Genomic DNA, 19,349 nt, shown 5'->3' on the forward strand with positions numbered 1-19,349 from the left:
ATGACGTTGGGTTTGGGGGCGTGTCAGATGCCATAATGTACCACATGAAACATCTAAGGCAACGGAATTGCCATATATATATTTACGTGGTTACTTGTACGAACACAGCGCTTGTAAAAGTTTTTCGAGGAATATTGATGTCTTAACACATACATTTTAGACAAGCCTTATTGCTGTCAGGGGCTGGCTGGGCCCCTTCCCTGAGGGGTTTGACTCCAGTGGAAGGGAGGGCTACTAGAAGCACGTGTAGTACTGCGTAGTTTAGTCAGAAGACAGTTTTCTTGCCTAACAACGATACCATACCTATTATTTGCATTCTAGAGGAACCCCATTTACTTGCCATGAAACCGCGGAGTGAAGTTCGAAAATCCACTCAGCCAAAACTTAACATTTTATATAGTCAATTTTCAAGTATTTTTTAGTCAAGATAGAAATTTTCTCTTCAAGTTGAACTGAGGACACTCTAAGATTCTTCATAACATTCGTATAGTTCCACGAAAATAGTCTGTTTTGCTAGCGCGAACCATGTAACAACAAAGGCGTATGCGTCAACTCATTCGTCACACGATAATGACTTCCTGCTCGTCTGGTTTCAGCGCCCGGAGGGGCCAGGCTCTCATGGTGACATCGAGGCACAGCACCCTGGGAAGGAGAGCTTGACTGGGAAAGAGAACTACCACCGGTCAAAGAGGTCTGCCAATAGCGTCACCATGCCCTTTGGAAGTGAGCTTGTTTTTTGTGTTGTCTTTTTTTCAACGTTTCAAGTACACCATGCGTTGTTCAGGCTGGGCAATGAGACGAAATGAAAAGAAATTAAATGGATAGACTGGAATAAAATAAAATAAAATAGAATAGGACGAGTGTGATAAGAATAGTTAGCTCAGTTCAACATCAGTTTTAGAGAATTACGGGTAGATAAGCATAAATTTAAAGTAAAAATACACCTGCTGGGCGACGTCGACTAACTCACATAGACCAGCTTGCTCGTGATGTGGGGTTGCGGGTCGAGGACTTAAAGAACGTTTTGAGGGACAGAGCTGTCTGGAAAGAAAGAGTGGACCTGGTCATTAACTTAGTGACATGTCAGAAGAAGTTCCCCACCAATCGGACAATAACGACAAACATTTTTATTCTGTGATCTATAAAGGCTGCCTTCAAGGATCCCCTGGGATTCCGGGGAGGGATGGCCTACCGGGCGCAGCCGGTTCACCGGGGCGAGACGGGCAGCCAGGAAGAGATGGACGCGATGGGCAACCAGGCCCAGTCTGTCCTGGGAGCCCAGTCTGTCCCAGTGGTTACGTTAAGTTCCAGGACAGGTGCTTCAAATTCTCCACCGACAAGAAGACCTACGCCGATGCCAGGTCCGCCTGCCAGGCTGCCGGCGGGCACCTGGCTATGCCTAAGGACCAGGCAACAAACAACTTCCTGGTCAACCAACTGACCAGGTACCCTAGTGGCTCCAACGTCTATTTTGGCCTGACGGACCTGGCCCAGGAGGGAACCTTTGTGTGGGAGGACGGGACGCCGCTCACCGGCTGGAAAAACTGGTCACCAGGACAACCTGACGATTATAGATCTGTTGAGGACTGTGCTCATTGGTGGGGTTCGTATGGCTACAAGTGGAACGATCGGTCATGCTCTGATAGTGATTATTATGTGTGTGAAGTCAGTGCAGCCGTTCCTTAGCCCCACAAATGTCAAGTAGAAGTTGGCTGGTCATGACCTACAGCGAGTACAGAGATTGAAGTTTGTCAGTTGGATATGATTTAGTTCCAGACTAAAAAGATGTGACAGTTTTGAATTTTATAAAGCTAATTAGGGATATTAAACGATCTTTAAATTGGTGTTCATTTTACCTTTGTATCAGCGTGTAAAGAGATTGCATTTTGTCAGTTTGTATGACTTATTCCTAGCTAGACAAAACAATCTGTCGGTGTTATAATGATATAAGAACATTTACAGTGTGTTCATTCTATCTTTGTACCAAGCTATCGTTGTGTATTTTCAGTTTAGTTATATAGTCAAAGAATAGTCTTCATATGTAGGGTCAGAAAGGAATATAAACGTGTAGTACAGTAAAGGTTTACTGCTAATGGCCTACAGCGAGTACAGACGAGATTGAGGTGTATGATTTAGTTCCAGATTAAACGGATGTGGCAGTCTTGAAAAGTTAGGGACCCGACTTTCAAACTGTGTCATTTTACGTTTGTACCAAGCTATACAAGTATACTTTCAGATTAGTCATATTGTCAAGTATAATCTTAACATGTGATATTTGCACTTTTGATAGATATGTAAATCGATCATGTGACTAGAAATAAAGCATTGACATATCCCTCCATGATTATCACAAAACCAGTAATATTTACTAATGTCTAATGTCTTAATTTGTAAACAATATCCAACCACAAAAGTTGATTTGGTCACAGTAACAAATTCGACGTCTTCTACAGGTGAATAAATGTTCACTTCGGGCATTTGTATGAGCATCTTAGAAAAATTATTCTCATGGTAAATAATCTAATTTCAACCTTGACCCTTCCCTGAGTTTATAACTCAGAGAACATCTTAGGTTTATTATCAGCCTGTGTTTACACAATCTCTCGCTGGCTTGGGTTAATGACCCCCTCCCCGAGAGAGGCGGTAGTTGGCAACTGAAGGGCCGGCCGCTAGGAGCGCGATTTTAGTCAGGCTAGGTTTATTATCACTAGCAAAACAAACGTGACATTTAGAGAAGAGAGTCTCGTGGATAATTATAGGTCAAATGTTGTTGGTAGACCCACCTGACTGTGAGTAACTTAAAGTTGTTTGTCAACCCAATTCTGCCACGTCGACAGCAAACTTGCACTGTACGTCTGCACTAAACTGTGACCTATCGACTTTCTTACAAAATGTTACCTTCTAAGCATTCTGCAGCCAAATATGGGTGGTTCACGACAGTTGTTGCCATGGCAGCCTGTGTTCTGAGCATTGTTACCATGGTAACACAGGTGGTGGTTGTTCTGGAGGTGAGGAACTTGAGATCAGAACTGGAGACAAAACTGCGTCACAAGGAAGCAGTTCCGGACGGCAAAGATTTTGACAAGCTTCGGGGCGCCAAGGTGAGTTAGAAGCCCACAAAGATGCTATTTTCAGAAGTAAACATAAGCTTGATTATCTTAAATCTGTTCCGGGGCAAACTGCTAGGGGGCCAACTTACAACGATTCATCCTTAGTTATCTGTCCAGGACAAAATATACAAAAACTGGAATATTTGCTGCAGTACCAAGGTCACAACCCAGGTGCCCAAAATCGACCTTCGTCTTCCCAACCCCTTTCCACAGATCAAATATCATTACAATCCATTCAAAGGTTCTAAAGTTATTCTGACCACAAATATCCGAAAACACACCAACAGACATGTACACACACACACACACACACTGACACACCAAAAACTATACCTCCATTTTTAAAGGAGGTAATAAGAATTGAATCGTTTCGGTCATTCTCCGTCTTGTAGAATAAGTATAGATAGGAATCTCTTTAAGAAATAGAGTGATACAGAGTGAAACCAAATTGATAGATTACTCCAACGCGACTGTCCAAAGAAGTCTATAATTATCAGACAATCATGATAAACATATTTGACTATCTGTATGACATTTTTTGTTCTCAGGCTGCCTTGAATGACCCCCGGGGCCTACCAGGCGCAGCTGGCTCATCGGGAAGGGATGGACGCGATGTCAAACAACCAGGTACAGTTTCTCCTGAGAACCTAGCCTGTCCCAGCGGTTACGTTAAGTTCCAGGACACATGCTTCAGCTTCTCCAACGAAAGGAGGAACCATGCTGAAGCAAGGTGCGCCTGTCAGACTACTGAACTGAACTGTCAGACTACCGGCGGGCACCTGGCTCTGCCTAAGGACCAGGCAACTAACGACTTCTTGGTCAACCAGATCCACGACAGGTACCCCAATGGCGACGACGTCTGGTTCGGCCTGACAGACCAGCTCCAGGAGGGAGAATGGGCATGGGATGACGGGGCGCCACTCGGCACAGGCTGGACCAACTGGTATACAGGGCAACCTGACGATGGCGCTGATGGTTTTAGCTCTGCTGAGGACTGTGCTAGGTGGAGGGAAGACAGCTACAAGTGGGACGATGGTTCATGCTTTTTTCCTCGGCATTATGTGTGTGAAGTCAGTGCAGCTGTTCCCTAGCCGAAAAAGTCTGACTTCACTGGTGATAGCCTACAGCGAGTAAAGAGATTGGAGTTAGTGATTTGGATGTAGTCCCAGCTACACATAATTATGTTACCTTCACAGAAGGTACATACTGTTTTTGCATCGTTTCTTCTTCTTCTTCTTCTTCTTCTTTTCCGCACAAATAAAAAACATGAATATCTCCAAAACTAGACCTTGGAATATCTCGTAATGCAGCAAGCTGGTAGGTCTGCACATAAGACACTGCACCTTGGTCATTTGGTCCCCCAAAGACACCAAAAAATGATTTTATGGGGCAAAAAAGGGTGAAAAAACTAGCAATTTTAACACAAAATCGAACTTTCGAGCCCCCATAGAACATTGGAACCACGTTCCAAGGACCCGAGGTCAACGACCGGTAGCTATGGAACCCGCCCGGGAGTTATGGAACATGGTGTTCGAACGAGGTCAACGACCGCCACTACGCAACACGGAAGTGTCCGCCCGTCAAATGATGACTTCATCTTGCTTTGGACGGCCTGAATTGAGGCAGAAGCCGTCCTCTGAATGATTTGTGGAATTCATTTTACCAAGAAGTAATAAATCGGATCAAGAAATTCACAGAGCTTTGACTTTATTTTGCCGAATATCGGCACCTTTTGCATACTAGTATAACGTTATCAACTTCAAGTTAGAATGAAATTGAGGGCAGGCAGAATGAAATTTAATGCCCCCAAAGTATAATGTGTCTCGGTTAAGGTCTATATCGAGTCAAATCTAAGCATTTGTTTCGATACTTTTCTTGATTTTGTTTAAGCTAAAGGTTTTGCTACCTGCACAAGTCAGTTTAACTCTGAGCCATCCAAACATTGTTCGGATTCTATGTTGTGTTTGAGTTACGTAGAATCGAGAACACACACGATGTGTAGTACGCCAGCACTCGTGCGTACACACGCGGTAATTTGGTGAACAAACGCATTCAGAGCACTACTGCAATTTTCTCAGACAGGCCGACAACTGTGGTAACGTTACGTGTATGTGGTGATTTCTTTGGATGTCTCCTGACATGATAAGTAACTGGCATATAACGTTAATCATAAAAATGTAGCGAGACCTGTTCGACAAGTTCATACATAGAGCTGCCGTCTAAATGAAACACGGATTGGTGTCACGGTTGTAGTTAACCGATTTTTGAGTCAACAAGAACATTTGAGCAAAAAAACAACAACACATGACTACGTTAGACGCAAGGTCACTGCGTGTTGCCGGCTGTTACATAAAAAAACATGCATAACGATCGTCATGCGAACTCAAAGTTTTACGCCTGAGACATAAAGGTATGTGAAACACAAACGATGGACTTGATGAGTTTATTTCGCTATTAAACTGACCTGAACAAACACGATTAACTGCAGCGTGGAACGCCCTCCCCATGTTAGGTCACGGTCATTCCGTTCACCTTGTTGTTTATCATGTAAGTTACCACAGCGCTGCGTTGGTCCCCAGCAAGCAAGTGGAGCACGGAAACGAAGTCTGGGTGAATTACAATAAATCTACTTACAGCTTTGTACACGGTGGGAGTGGCCGGCACAGCACAAATCCCCAGGCACAAATCAGCATAAGCCAACGCGAAAGTTAAGTGTAGCAGAAACCTAACCCCTTGAAGTTTGCATGATTGACAGGCGGACGGGTTTGAAGTGTACCGACTACGGCACGTATTGATAATGAGGGCATAAACAAACTACGTACATCAAACGTAAATCAAAATTGTTTGCTAAAAATAAAAGAAATTTATGAAATATGAATTGCGGGCTCTGAAAAAATGATTGGGCCGTTCAAAATATGAATGAATTTACACAGATTGACTGAGACAGGAAGCATAGCGGAGATGTGCTGCGTACTGTGAAGATCACTTGCAGTGTGCAGGGGTAGCCATATCAATTTCTGCTCTGAGAGTGTCCGGCAACTGCGGGACGTGAACGAATATAATAGATTCGTGGCAATTTTAGCGATTACGCTAATCAGCTGTTTCTGTGAATTTGTGCGATTTACAGTAGTTGGTAAGGCCCCCTTTCGAAATTTCCACTAGACGGCGATCGCGCTGCGCTCTTACTGCGACATAAACAGGATATGTGTAACATTCGATTTCAGACTGGGTATATGGTTCATAGAAAACGTAAAAGTGTAACTGAGCATGCTGAGGAGAACCCTTCGCGCTGCGTTGTACAAGCGGCAAACTCTGTGAGACGTTTCAAGCTGTGAATGTACCTTCCGATTTTGTGCTACGCAGTGTGCCGTAACTTGGTACGCTTGTTTTAATTTTGCTCTCTTCAGAAGTTAGTCTAATTCAAGAAGATAGAAACGAGAATTCAATTCTATAATATTTGACAATAAAATTGTGACTGTATGTACTTCTGCCTCATGTGAGGCTGTATCTAGCACAATCTAGCTGATGTTTTCACGGGGAAAGGGACTAAATGCACTGTTTGCGATGGTCCGACTAAGAAAATCATTACGAAAAAAAACAAAACCGCCAACATCAACAAATCTCTGCCTACCTTTTGGGAAATATCTTCGACATCTTAATTTTCATAGACGGTCAGCCCAAATTTGGTGCAACATGATGACACCGGTAGATTCGGTCCATATTTTATAAGCAGTCAATTAAAGAATCAAAAGCACACCTATTTGTCACGTTTTATGTAGGGCCCCGCCCCCGTATAGAGGTCCGATCGGCTTACCGGAGACTATTTTGAAAGTACCTTATTTAATTTCATATATTGTTCGATTTTTTTTACTTCTATGGTAGCAACAACTGACAGTTAATCGGGGCCGGGAAAATGACAACAAAAACATAGGCGCTAGCACGATGCGACTGACCAGAACATTAGGGGGAGGGGCGCGGCACCGACTGGGTTCGACCAGTCGCTTCTCGCTTCTCTCTCGCCGCCGGCGCGCATTAGGAATTATCATCAAAGTCAGCACCGTCTGCAAACATCCGCTGATTTTTTAGAGATTTTTGCAAAATTTGTCTATACTTACGCGCCGAGTTTGTTCGTCAACAATGACGGAAAGCGCAAAATTAAACTTATTCTTATTTTATCAACTGAACTTCGCGGCTCGCGTTCTGCACCAAGTCAGGGACAGAGAACATGAATTTCCCAAGTGATTCAAAGCTTTATTTTTAAACATTTGAATACATATTGTTGAAGGAAGCCAGTTTTTTTTCCATGGCTCTCTCTCCGCAAGCCAAGAAATTTCTCCCTGGACCTCCCCAAGCCGAAAAAATTCATAGGCCCTGACGCTCCCGCAGACGACACGCTAAATGTCGTCGAGTAAACCCTGTTGACGACCGTCAGAAATGGATAACCTTTTTGGACAGACAGACTGTGGCTTGTAGCTATGGGGCTGTGATGAGATGATGATGAGAAACCCTGTTTGGAACAATATTGGACGTCGTGTTCATTATTTAAGATGTATAACGTTACAGATAAAAAATCATCAAAATTTATTTGTACCTTCTTGCATGTCTTGACTTATCCTGTGTCAACATCTGCAACTTAATCAGTTTACCCTTCCAGGTAGAAATGCTAGACTAAACCATGTGAAGGTAACATTCTGTATTTGCTTGCAAATATACCCTTTCTAGTTTCCTCAGTGTTTGATAAGGATATAAGGACTTTCGTGGTGTGTTTATTCTACCTTTGTACCGTGTCAGCTATCCAACTATATCTTCAGTTTAGCTTTTAAAGTCGAAGTATAATCTTAACGGTTAAAGTCAGAAAGGAATGTAAAGTTAACGTGATATTTGCACTTTTGATAGATATGTACGTCTATCGTGTGATTATAAAATGACAGTGTTAACCAGTAAAAGTTTCTTTCTTCTTGTGCATTCTTGCAGTTTTGTTCATTCTATCACACTGTAGGATAAGATAATACAGCTGGGTAGCATCTTTGTCTGTGAGGCAGAGCAAAGTGCTTAATATCGAACTGGAAGACTTGATCTACTCACACCGGTTGGAACCATACTATTTTCTGTGTGTGTTGTTGGATCTTTCAAGAAACAATCCTCACCTCTAAGCCGTGCGCCTGTATAGTACATGTAGCAGAAATTGGCTCATTCGCAACTTCTTAAATAAACAGTTGAACAAGAAGAATAGTGTTGCCTTCCTTTCATGGGTCATGACCTACATGTACCAACAACCAAATACTATGGTAGTCCATACGTAGGTTGATACCTCTCTTGATCAAAACATTTATCTGTGGCAAAGGAGCCTTTAATGCCGGCAGCGTCGAGCTTCGGCAGGCGTTAAGCTTGTGAGGTTGGTAACTATGATAAAATTTGTGCAGGCTATCGACCTTACCGCTGAATTCTACTGTACAAAATGCTGAACAATACTTGTGGTCTAGAGTTACCAGTGCTGGGCTTCAATGGCTCACACGGAGCTGTATTGGCCACATCAACAACAAGGATATCAAGTGTCATTTCCTTGTGGGACTGTAACGTTGTATTTGAGACACGAAAATACTCTGCACCGAACTTCGAAAGAAACAATGAGCATGAATGTGGTGATCGTGGCCGCTGCTGTGCTGGTGTTGACCATCCAGACTTCAGGCCAGCCGACCTGGGGCTGTTCCGGTCCGAGGACCGAGGAGAAGTATGTGTGCAGCCCTGTCATTCATGTTCACAACGACAGGGACAAGCAGGGGGAAAGCGACGAGACGGGAACCAGCCAGGTGCGAGTTGTATCCCCTTATTATCCCTTTATTTCCCGCGGACCAAGCTTGCACGCCTCTAGAAAGACCTGTCCTTAGAACAGAAGTTTGGAATTGTGAGTCATTGTTCACTGCTCTGTATATTGAACAGTTAGGTGAATTATCGTGGCTAGTAAAGTGAATTGCGCGTTGTTTAACTGTATGTACTCTGTATGCGGTATCTCTCCTAGTGGGAGAATGGGAGATTAAGCTATAAGTGAAGTCCACGTTATGTAGAACGTCTTTTCAAATTCAAGTGGCCATGGGCAAGCTCATATCGAGAAACTAATATTTGATTAAAATCTCTTGTACTCCAGGACGTTCGGCTGACAGAGTTGGAGGAACAGGTCAGGAATCTGACAGAAGAAGTAGAGCTCCTTAAACAAGGTGAGTATAACATGCACAGAAACCATCATGATGAAATCTTCTAGGTAGTCACTCAGGAAGATTGAACAAACGTCGTATGATGCACTGGCAATAGGCATTTGGCGGCTTCGAAATGTTAATCACGTTCTGAAACGGTAGACGAACAGAACGGTCGTTGTCAACAGTTGTCGCTGTACCAGGTACGCGTATAGGGCACTAGTAGCTGTAGTATAGTTGAAGTTGCCTATACAAGTAGGTTGACTCACTCAAGACTCTTGTATGCATTGCAATGTTATGGGATAAAATAGTGAACAAAGTTGACCTGCATACCACTGCTGGTGCATATCTTCTATTCTCAGGTTTCCTTTTGTGTCTTGTTAACCTTTACGGTACCGACCGTGCTGGTGTGATAGTAAAGAATAGGTTCAAAGAGCTTGCATACTAAGAATCCCCTGATATACATGCAGATGATTGGAGCAGTCTCTTGTCTGCCATGGGGTATCGTGTAACACTAAGCGATACCAACACATTTCCATTAGATTTTCCTGCTTAATTCCAACACTTTTTTCATCATGTCCGTTTGCAATAACTTTGGAATATATCAGGGGAGATGAAACTACTAGTATTGGAGCATGGTTAGAATTTATAACATTTTCGTGTCATCTGAAGAGAAAAGGCCTGCTTTGAGGGCAATAAAAATGGCACAATTATGGAACATTGTTGAACATGTTAAGAATTATTTCCATCGCACGATGCTCTGTGATGGCTAACGTATGATTTGCAAGCGATTGACGCAGATAGGCTAACCTATCCGTAGCGCGCGAGCTAGCTGTATTCTGTATCTATATAGCCGGTATAACCGCCCTTCGGCGTAACACACCAGCTTCGAAGGCACGCGGCGCGGCAGCAGCTGGTTATATTACACTGAACGACCCGTTACATCTAACTTTTGCACATCTATGATATTGTTGTTAAACCAAGGCAAATATTTACTCATTTTGCGACTCTTTATGATATGGTCGCAATCGTCAAGTTCCTTTGGCCAAGGCAACCCCGAGCACAAGAAAATGACAAAAACTGTTCACAGGAAATCAATCAAATCAGCAGTTATATGCCAGTAAAAGTATATTTTTCTAAGCATTTCAGTAATGGAGACGCAAGCATCTCATTAAAAAAATGTTTTCATTGTACACAGGCCGTGAGAATCTAGTCTGTCCCAACGGTTCTGTCAAGTTCCAGGACAGATGCTACAGCTTCTCTACCGACACGAAGACCTACGCCGGTGCCAGGTCCGCCTGTCAGGCTGCCGGCGGGCATCTGGCCATGCCTAAGGACCAGGCAACCAACGACTTCCTGGTCAACCAACTGACCAGGTACCCCAGTGACTCCGTCGTCTGGTTCGGCCTGACAGACCTGGTGCAGGAGGGAACCTTTTTGTGGGAGGACGGGACGCCGCTCACCGGCTGGAGCAACTGGTATTCGGGGCAACCTGACGATGGTAGCTCTGCTGAGGACTGCGTTGAGTGGAGAGCACGGTATGGCTACAGGTGGAACGATCTGTCATGCTTGATTAGTCTGTATTATGTGTGTGAAGTCAGTGCAGCCGTTCCCTAGCCGGGCCCACAAAAGCCAAGGACAGGTCCACTGGTCACAACCTTCAGCGAGAAAAGAGATTGGAGTTTGTCAGTTGGATATGATTTCTGTCTTAAGTAGTAACTTAGGGATATTATAAGGACTTTTAAACGGTGTTTAATTTAACCAAGTTTGGTCAAGATAGTAAAGAGATTGAAGATAGTCAGTTGGGTAGGATTTGAATTGTAGACATAGATATCTAGTCAAAACAATTCTTTCGGTGTTTGATAATGATATACGAATTCTCATGGTGTGCTTATTCTACTTTTGTACCAAGTTATCCAAGTGTATATGCAGTTAACTTATATAGTCAAAGAATAATCTTCATAGTTAGTGTCAGAAAGGAATGTAAACGTATAGTACAGTATATGTTCACTACTAATTACATACAGCAAGTACATAGATTGAAGTTTTGTATGGTTTAGTTCTAGCCTGAGCTGATATAATAGCCTCGAATCGGTAGGGACTTGACTTTCAAACTCTGGTCATTTTACTTCTGTAACATTACCAAGCTATCCAAGTGTATTTTCATCAGTTTAGTTATGTAATCAAGTATAATCTTAACAGGTGGGGTCAGATGGGAATGTAAACGTGATATTTGCACTTTTGATGAAGACAAGTCATGTAAATCTTTCATGTGACTAAAAACAAATCCGTGTTGACTAGTGATGGTTTCTGCCTTCTTGTGTATCATTCTAACATTTTCCTCTTGTCCCGCTAATACCCCCCTCACATTAGGCGAAAATCGATCGGACGACGATTCTGCGGCAATCGCCCGAGCCTCGCTTATGATAATAACTTTATTGCACAACAATTGACCAAGGTACAAAATATAGCTTATATGTGACAGGCACGGTTTTCAGGTGAAAAATGCACGCAACCCTCTGTCGATCTTAAATATGGCCGATCTTCCGTCCATACGCCCAAAGATCGTGGATACTGTGAGGGGGGTATAAGCAAATGAGACGTACATTTTACAAATCCAAGGTATCTGCCAATTCCAAAGTTCCTACTGTAAGACACGCTAATGCTAATGGAACCATCAGTTTTAGTCCACAACACTAATCAAAAGGATACCTTGCTACCAGACCATCTTAAAGCTAAGGGCACAACCCGCCGTACGTGCAAATACGTGCTGTCTACGTGCCAAAAAGTGAGCAATCTTTTGGGATCCGTGTGAGTGGTAAATACCGCCTCCGCACGAACTCTTAGGGAATCCGACGGATTTTAGAGCACGCAGACACGCCGTAGAACTTCACGTGCAGGCAAAACTTTGTGTGTCATCGGGCTGCGGATTCGCCCGCCGTACGTGCCAGTACGGGCGTAGCGCCTGCCCTGTACAGCCTGAACGTTTTCAGAAATACGGACAAATTGCACGATATGTCAGAAACGTAACAATGTGTTTCTTTAATCAGGAGACAAGCTCACACACATTACATGATATACACATGGGATCATGGTTACATGAGATTATTGCACAAAGTCACAACACACGCACCACTGTGCTATGGTATAGATGGAAGCTCAGGCCATATCGGCAAATGTACAACCTACAAAACAACTGATAATTATCAAGGCAGAGAAATTCAATTGATAGACTACCACTGATGTTCTCAAGGCATCTCACTACTAAAGTACAGTCTTTGTAATTGTAGAATACATTGATTTTGACTGTTATATCTTAGTTGTGTACCATTTTCAATACCTTTCTTTCTTTCAACTCTTAAATGCAGAGCAGTATACATTGAATAAAAAAATTCTCACTAGTCCTAGTGACTGACATCGGCTCTCGACATTTCTGTTTTTGTAAACGCTTAGTATTCTATCAGAGTTCACTTGGGCATGGTCGGACCCAACAAAGTAGCAAGAAACCAATCTTACAGCAACGTCGACTTAAACCAAACTGTTGAAATGCAGAACGAGTTTGGAGCCACTCTCTATAATATTTGCTGCAGTGCTGAAGTTGTTGGAGGGCTGGGATAGGTCCTATTCCAATCAACCAAACTGACTTGCGTCCTGGTCACTTTCTATTGTTCTCTTATTATAACTAATACCGTAAAGCAAAAATTCAGCTTCAGCTGTTACAAACAACTCATTTTACAATCAGATTCAGTACTGTAAGAAAGTCTCATAAGTTCAACTCATTCACGTGTACATTCTGATTATACATAGACATAATTACTGTTAGAATCATGAATAGCTCAGTAGTGTTTGTTTGAATAGCTTCGTAATGTTGCAGATTGTGTTCCAAAAACTAGGTAAAAGGATCCCCCTTTTCCCCTATAAATTGCATGATCATTCATAGCACACATAGCAATTAAAAGAGCTGAAATTGCTGCGTATTTATGTACATGAAACAACAGCAATAATCATATTTTATAAACTTTGTTTTCAGTTATGTCAGCATTAGCTTGTTCTTTAGTCATCATTGCATCCGATACATACTATACCCCACATGTGGGCCAGCAAATTCTTCAGTTCCAACAAAATTCTCAAAGATCTTTACCGGACATTTCTTAAAAAGGTCTGTTGGTAATTTTTTTCAAGCCAGGTCATCATCTCAATTTATAACCAAACTTTGTCCTTGAAACAAACCAAACCCTAAGCGTACTCCATAAGATACCATGTGATCCACAATCTCAGTCCTGGATCACTGGTCTGTGGTTCGATTCCCAATTTGAATACGACTGATGGGTCGGTAAGTAGTAAGCTCCACAATCAAGGGCCTTGTCACATTGGTCCTACAAAAGGATTAGGGTAGCAAGGTTGCACAGCCTTGGGACAGTTTACATTTGTACAAAAGTTCTGCCGCCTCGTGACAAAAACATCCATGTCTTGGATCCTTCTACACAGCCAGTTCATTACAGCATTGCTTAAAATGATGCACTTACGACCAAAAGAAAATTGTGCGACAATTGTAACCAGAAGCCTCGGCATTAGCACATTTCTTGTACGTACCAGACATACAACCTTCCCCGTCAAACATTAACTCATCCATTTCAATAAAACATCATTAAAACATAATGCAAAACAGTCTATCGATGCTGTTTTGCACCAGTTTTGGTAACTGTACACAAAAAAAAATTCTTGTCACAAATGCAGAAACGTTAAAAAATTGCAGAAGAAATTGACAAGTAATAATACAGTAATATACATAAGACTTGATTATATTGAATTGCTTGCATCTCAACTCATTTTCATGTCATTTCGTTCTTAACAGTTGCAGTTCAATTTAAGAGCATTTTGGACTAACTTAACTCCTGTGTCTGCGCATCTACTTGTTACTAAGATTGACAGACACGATATAACATTAGCTCCTATACTCAAACAACAGGAGCTAAGTGACTTAATTGCATCAACCTTGTCTTGAGTACGTCATACTTTTGTAATCATTTGGACTATCTAAAATTTGTCCTCACCTCCTTTGCATATCGATTCATAGTCGGGGTATAAAACCTGCTCTTCGACAGATCTATTCAGTATCACTAATGAAAGATAGTATCGTTAACAAAATCACATTGTTGCTTGCGTAACTGCTATTTTTTGGCGCACTTGTCACAAAGTCTAAAACAGCAGTAGAGACTGACTATTCAGCTAGGTTGCAGGCATCTCATCTTGTCTTCAGTCTTGATTACTGTGCAGTAGAGTCAAGTCACTCCTGCAGGGACCCAACAAATTTGTTTTTCCTGTCGGATGTCCGTAGAGCAAAAAAAAAAAAAATCCACAGAATTTCATCCTGACACCTGATTGGCTATAGATCACATGTCCACAAAGGAGCTTCCTGATTGGATCACATGTTCACACAGCAGGATGCATCCTGATTGGCTGTTAGTCACATGACCATTCACCAAGGTGCATCCTGATTGGCTGTGGATCACATGACCGTGCACCAGGATGTATCCTAATTGGCTGATAATTACATGAACATGCACCAAGATGCATCCTGATTGACTGTTAGTCACATGACCATTCACCAAGGTGCATCCTGATTGACTGTGGATCACATGACCGTGCACCAGGATGCATCCTGATTGGCTGTGGATCACATGACCGTGCACCAGGCTGCGTCCTGTGCGAGTTGCGCGCTGCTGTGCCGCCTCCGTCGCCCCATCTCGATGTCCTCCCTTCCATCCTCTTCCTCGTCGCTCTCGTCCTCGGAGTGTTCGACCGGCCCCGCAAACGTCTCCTCGTAGTGTGCAGCAATCACCTCTCTGGAACAGCAGGTGCAGAAGAAAGTCATTGCCAGGGTTTACACACGCGTTTTCCAAGTCAACTTGTAGTAGAGTTTGCCAAATTTGAACTGTAATTTATAACATAGAAGATTCAGTGTTGTTGAAGCTAAACTAAATTTTCCACTCTCCAACTCATCTTTGTCTAGGAAGGACAGTAGGTCTTTCCTTGACAAAGTTGACTGAAGTTGGCAGCCTAAATTTTGTGTTGTAAATTGCAAATAAAAATGATATGGGCATGGTACAACTGACCTCTCAGTTGGAAGTGCCTGGTCCCAGACCAACAGTTCGCTCCCTCCGGTGACGAAGCGATGCCGGTTGGTGACTTTCGTGTGCGCCACACAGGTCAATCTCCCCGCCTCGTCATCACACAGGGAAGCCAGGTACTCGCCACTGGGCAGGCTGCGCACTGAGGTGCAAGGTCATAAAGGTCATGTCAAGGTCAAAGAGGTCATGTCAAGGTCATGCAGAACATGTCAAGGTCACACAGGTCAGTCTCCCCGGCCTCATAATCACACAGGGAAGCCAGGTACTCGCCACTGGGCAGGCTGCGCACTGAATTGCAGGGTCATAAAGGTCATGTCAAGGTCAAAAAGGTCATGTCAAGGTCAAAAAGTTCATGTCAAGGTCATGCAGCACATGGTCAACCTGCCACATCCAGGTACTTGCCACTGGGTAGACTGCGCACTGGGGGCAAGGTCGAGCAGGTCACGTTAAGGTCAAGCAGGTCACATTAAGGTCGAGCAGGTCACGTTAAGGTCATACAGGACATATCAACGTTACACAGGTTAGCCTTCCCAACCGCGTCAGGCATCAGACTTCCAGTTTCATACATACTGCAGAGATATCCAGCTCTAGCATTTTATACATGCCATTGACATATCCAATACCAACTGTACTAGTACTGTTTCACATTGTACTATACCATTGAGATATCCAATGCCGGTGTCCAGGTCGTACCCCGAGCTGACCAGCAGTGTCCCCTCCACAGCGACCATGCTGTCTGTGGAGCCGAACCCTCGAAGGTGGTTCGGCAGCTTCTGCATTGTTCCTGTAAAACATTACAAACACTAGTGAGCAGTGCAGGGGTAGATGTACAGTCAAACCAGGTGGTGAGGTAGCCTCGTAGGTAGGGTTGACTTGTTGAATCTGTGGGTTCTGGGGTTGAATCTCTAGCAACTTTAATGTTGTGCCTTTGGGAAAGGCAATTTACACCTACATTTTGTAGCCCTCACTTGACTCAGGTACTACCTATTTTTGGTTCGATCCCAACACACTTAACGAAGGGGTCCATTCCTGATCAACCTTACAGCCGAGTCTTATGCAGCTTGGAACTAGTACTATACAAAAGGGTGGTTAATAAACACAATTCTTAATGCGTCAATTCCTTGGTCAACGGGGAAAAAAATAGGTCCCTATGGACAGATCTGACTGCATATCCAAATTACCCACAGAGGACTTCATAAAGGTTTAGATATCCCAGTAATAAGGATGCCAAATCCATTATAGCAATTACTCAAACAACTGGATATGATTTTTGAAACAGTTCCATATGACGAAAGGTAGTGAATGCTACCTGAAACGTCTGACCATTTCCAAAGTCATGTCCAGTTGCTTGTGCAATGAGTTATTGCTATATGGCATGCCCACAGGACAGCTTACCAGACTTCCAGTCCAGGACTTTAATGTTGGTTCCGTCGTCTCCGTAGTAAATCTTGTTGTTGGCGTACGCGAGCGAGAGGATGGGTCTCGCCTTCAGCGGGCCCGGGGGGTCGAGTTTCACACTCTCGTTCACGTAGACCACATGCAGGTTCTGGTCGCGGATCTCCCAAACCTTCACGATGCCTTCTTCGCACACACTCACAACGTGGGTTCCCTCCACCTGCAACAGTAACTCAGTTAAACACACATCTCCCAAACCTTCACGATGCCTTCTTCGCACACACTCACCACGTGGGTTCCCTCCACCTGCAACAGTAACTCAGTTCAACACACATCTCCCAAACCTTCACGATGCCTTCCTCACACACACTCACCACGTGGGTTCCCTCCACCTGAAACAGCAACACAGTTCAACACACATCTCCCAAACCTTCACGATGCCTTCCTCGCACACACTCACCACATGGGTTCCCTCCACCTGAAACAGCAACACAGTTCAACACACATCTCCCAAACCTTCACGATGCCTTCCTCACACACACTCACCACGTGGGTTCCCTCCACCTGAAACAGTGACATAGCTCAACACACATCTCCCAAACCTTCACGATGCCTTCCTCGCACACACTCACCACGTGGGTTCCCTCCACCTGAAACACAGTAACTTAGCTCAACACACTTCCATGTACATAACCCTACAACAGACTCACTGACTCTGTTCCAGAGCCTTGCTATCTAGCCCAGCCTATTGTAGTAAGCTCCTGACAACTCAGCCCTTGGCTGCCAAGAGAGAGTAGTCTGTCCACCCAATAACCCAATGACAACTACTCCATGATGTATGCTTTGGACTTTGAGTTTGAGTTTATAATACGATCCACAAATCAAAGGAACACAACAGACTAATATTGAAAACCAGTCTGTATTTTATGGTATCTCACAGGTTTGTATTTGTGTCACAATGGTTTCCACAGATTAATTTGAAAGCATTGTCTACAGTCAAGTAACCCCAGGAGCTAAGGAAGCTTGCAGGATGCAGAGCACAGTGGAAAAAGATGAAGAAAGACTGAATGCAGCTACATGACTCGTCAAAGACTGTAGATGCAGAGCACAGTGAGTGATGATTTGTTTGTTTGTTTGCTTAGAACTCCCACCCACCTGTAGACAGGTAACGGATGTGTTGTTTGTTTGTTTATAAGCCCCACCCACCTGTAGACAGGTGACAGATGTGTTGTGCCCCCGGATGGACTGAACGTTACTTCTGCTCTCCGAGTCCCAGACCTGAATCTTCCCTCCATCTGGAACACAACACTTCAACATCAGCAAGATGTTGCAATAAAAACACATTGTGGCAAGAAAGAACCCTTCACTTTGGCTCCAGAAATAAGTCGGTAAAGATGACTGAGAAACTACAAGTAACTTTAACATGTAGTACTCTTTTCAAGTTTGCTAAGTGCAAGGCCAAGAGATCAAATCTGGGCCCTGAAGTAAGTTGGTGGGAGATATAGGGGACTAAGTAGGAGATGGTGGTAAGTATTGGGTTTGAAGGCATGTGGGTTGTATTTGAAGGTGAAACATTTGTCAGGGAAACAATTCATCAGTTTTGAAAAAAAACAGCAGTTGTTGTAGAAGGACTTTGAAACTGCTATTTAGACAGTGAAAAAATGTAGAGAAGAACCTAGGTGTGTCCTTACCTGACCCTGAGATGATGAGTCCTTCCTCCTCAGAGTAGCAAAGACTTTGGACAGAGCTGTAGGTGTAGATGGACCTGAAGTCACAACCTGGAGAAACACACAGCATAGATTCAGTTACACACATGCACAGATAGACACACACACACACTCACACACACACACACACAGACACACACACACACACACACAGACTCTGGACAGAGCTGTAGGTGTAGATAGACCTGAAGTCACAACCTGAGGGGCACAGGGTAGAATCAGTTACACACATGCACAGAGACACACACACTAACACACACGCACACACCTCTCACGCACACGCACACATACATGCTGCCTGCTGCTGTAACCAAAGTCTTATTACCTCGTCCGATGGACCACAGTCGGATGGAGCAGTCTGTTGAACCACTGATTACTAGCCTGTCTTTCTCTGACCAATCAGAAAACAGATCATAAAGGAGACCTACAAAAAAAGAAAACATCAATGTCAGACATTTCAATCTACACAAGATGAGAGCAGTTCCATTACTACAGTCTTTGTTGACACTTCAAGCTGAAAGTGCAAAAAAGGTCCCACTAGCTAAGAACAGACTTAAGGTCAATCCTTTAAGGTTTAAGTGTCAGGACTGTAAAGGACTGGAATTCATCACCACAGCTTACAGCTGATGCTTGAAACTATTAATGATTTTACGACCAAATTGGACAATCAATGGGAGAATAAGAAGTACACCACAAAAAAACAGTAAAAGTAAAGAACAGAATGCCTTCCCCATTTTTCTTTTCCAACAAACAAAGAAAAAAGAATAAAACAACAAACAACTTTCGTACAGTGAG

General features: G+C 43.4%; 4 protein-coding genes across 4 annotated transcripts in view; 3 read left to right on the top strand and 1 right to left on the bottom strand.

Moving 5' to 3' along the window:
• Positions 1 to 941: 941 nt before the first annotated feature.
• Positions 942 to 2,320, top strand: LOC118429914 (perlucin-like protein). The gene has a single exon (XM_035840544.1). It carries the CDS (start codon positions 1,081 to 1,083, stop codon positions 1,684 to 1,686), a length of 606 nt encoding a protein of 201 aa, XP_035696437.1. The 5' UTR covers positions 942 to 1,080; the 3' UTR covers positions 1,687 to 2,320.
• A 628-nt stretch (positions 2,321 to 2,948) lies between these two features.
• On the top strand, positions 2,949 to 4,201 carry LOC118430922 (C-type lectin domain family 10 member A-like). Its single transcript, XM_035841951.1, has 2 exons — positions 2,949 to 3,101; positions 3,659 to 4,201. Exons 1-2 carry the CDS (start codon positions 2,949 to 2,951, stop codon positions 4,199 to 4,201), a joined length of 696 nt encoding a protein of 231 aa, XP_035697844.1.
• Positions 4,202 to 8,621: 4,420 nt separating this feature from the next.
• Positions 8,622 to 11,702, top strand: LOC118429911 (perlucin-like protein). The gene is made up of 3 exons (XM_035840540.1): positions 8,622 to 8,920; positions 9,256 to 9,325; positions 10,500 to 11,702. Exons 1-3 carry the CDS (start codon positions 8,738 to 8,740, stop codon positions 10,916 to 10,918), a joined length of 672 nt encoding a protein of 223 aa, XP_035696433.1. The 5' UTR covers positions 8,622 to 8,737; the 3' UTR covers positions 10,919 to 11,702.
• A 2,262-nt stretch (positions 11,703 to 13,964) lies between these two features.
• The window catches only part of LOC118430923 (F-box/WD repeat-containing protein 7-like), a 6,970-nt gene continuing 1,585 nt past the window's right edge, over positions 13,965 to 19,349 (bottom strand). Inside the window, exons 2-9 of the mRNA XM_035841952.1 lie at positions 18,880 to 18,978; positions 18,519 to 18,605; positions 18,034 to 18,122; positions 17,430 to 17,477; positions 16,828 to 16,999; positions 16,091 to 16,216; positions 15,418 to 15,574; positions 13,965 to 15,147 (exon numbers count right to left, since the gene is read on the bottom strand). Coding sequence (XP_035697845.1) covers positions 14,979 to 15,147; positions 15,418 to 15,574; positions 16,091 to 16,216; positions 16,828 to 16,999; positions 17,430 to 17,477; positions 18,034 to 18,122; positions 18,519 to 18,605; positions 18,880 to 18,978 — 947 coding nt within the window. The 3' untranslated portion in view covers positions 13,965 to 14,978. The remainder of the gene's footprint in view (positions 15,148 to 15,417; positions 15,575 to 16,090; positions 16,217 to 16,827; positions 17,000 to 17,429; positions 17,478 to 18,033; positions 18,123 to 18,518; positions 18,606 to 18,879; positions 18,979 to 19,349) is intronic.

Source organism: Branchiostoma floridae, chromosome 14 (genome assembly GCF_000003815.2).
Source record: "Branchiostoma floridae strain S238N-H82 chromosome 14, Bfl_VNyyK, whole genome shotgun sequence".
Taxonomy (NCBI): Eukaryota; Metazoa; Chordata; class Leptocardii; order Amphioxiformes; family Branchiostomatidae; genus Branchiostoma; species Branchiostoma floridae.

Bases quoted from the DNA above. Each gene is read 5' to 3' on its own strand.
- LOC118429914 (XM_035840544.1), top strand. From the start codon at position 1,081: ATGTCAGAAGAAGTTCCCCACCAATCGGACAATAACGACAAACATTTT.
- LOC118430922 (XM_035841951.1), top strand. From the start codon at position 2,949: ATGGCAGCCTGTGTTCTGAGCATTGTTACCATGGTAACACAGGTGGTG. The intron at 3,102-3,658 runs GTGAGTTAGAAG...TTTTGTTCTCAG, and splicing joins ACAAGCTTCGGGGCGCCAAG to GCTGCCTTGAATGACCCCCG.
- LOC118429911 (XM_035840540.1), top strand. From the start codon at position 8,738: ATGAGCATGAATGTGGTGATCGTGGCCGCTGCTGTGCTGGTGTTGACC. The intron at 8,921-9,255 runs GTGCGAGTTGTA...CTTGTACTCCAG, and splicing joins ACGAGACGGGAACCAGCCAG to GACGTTCGGCTGACAGAGTT. The intron at 9,326-10,499 runs GTGAGTATAACA...CATTGTACACAG, and splicing joins AGTAGAGCTCCTTAAACAAG to GCCGTGAGAATCTAGTCTGT.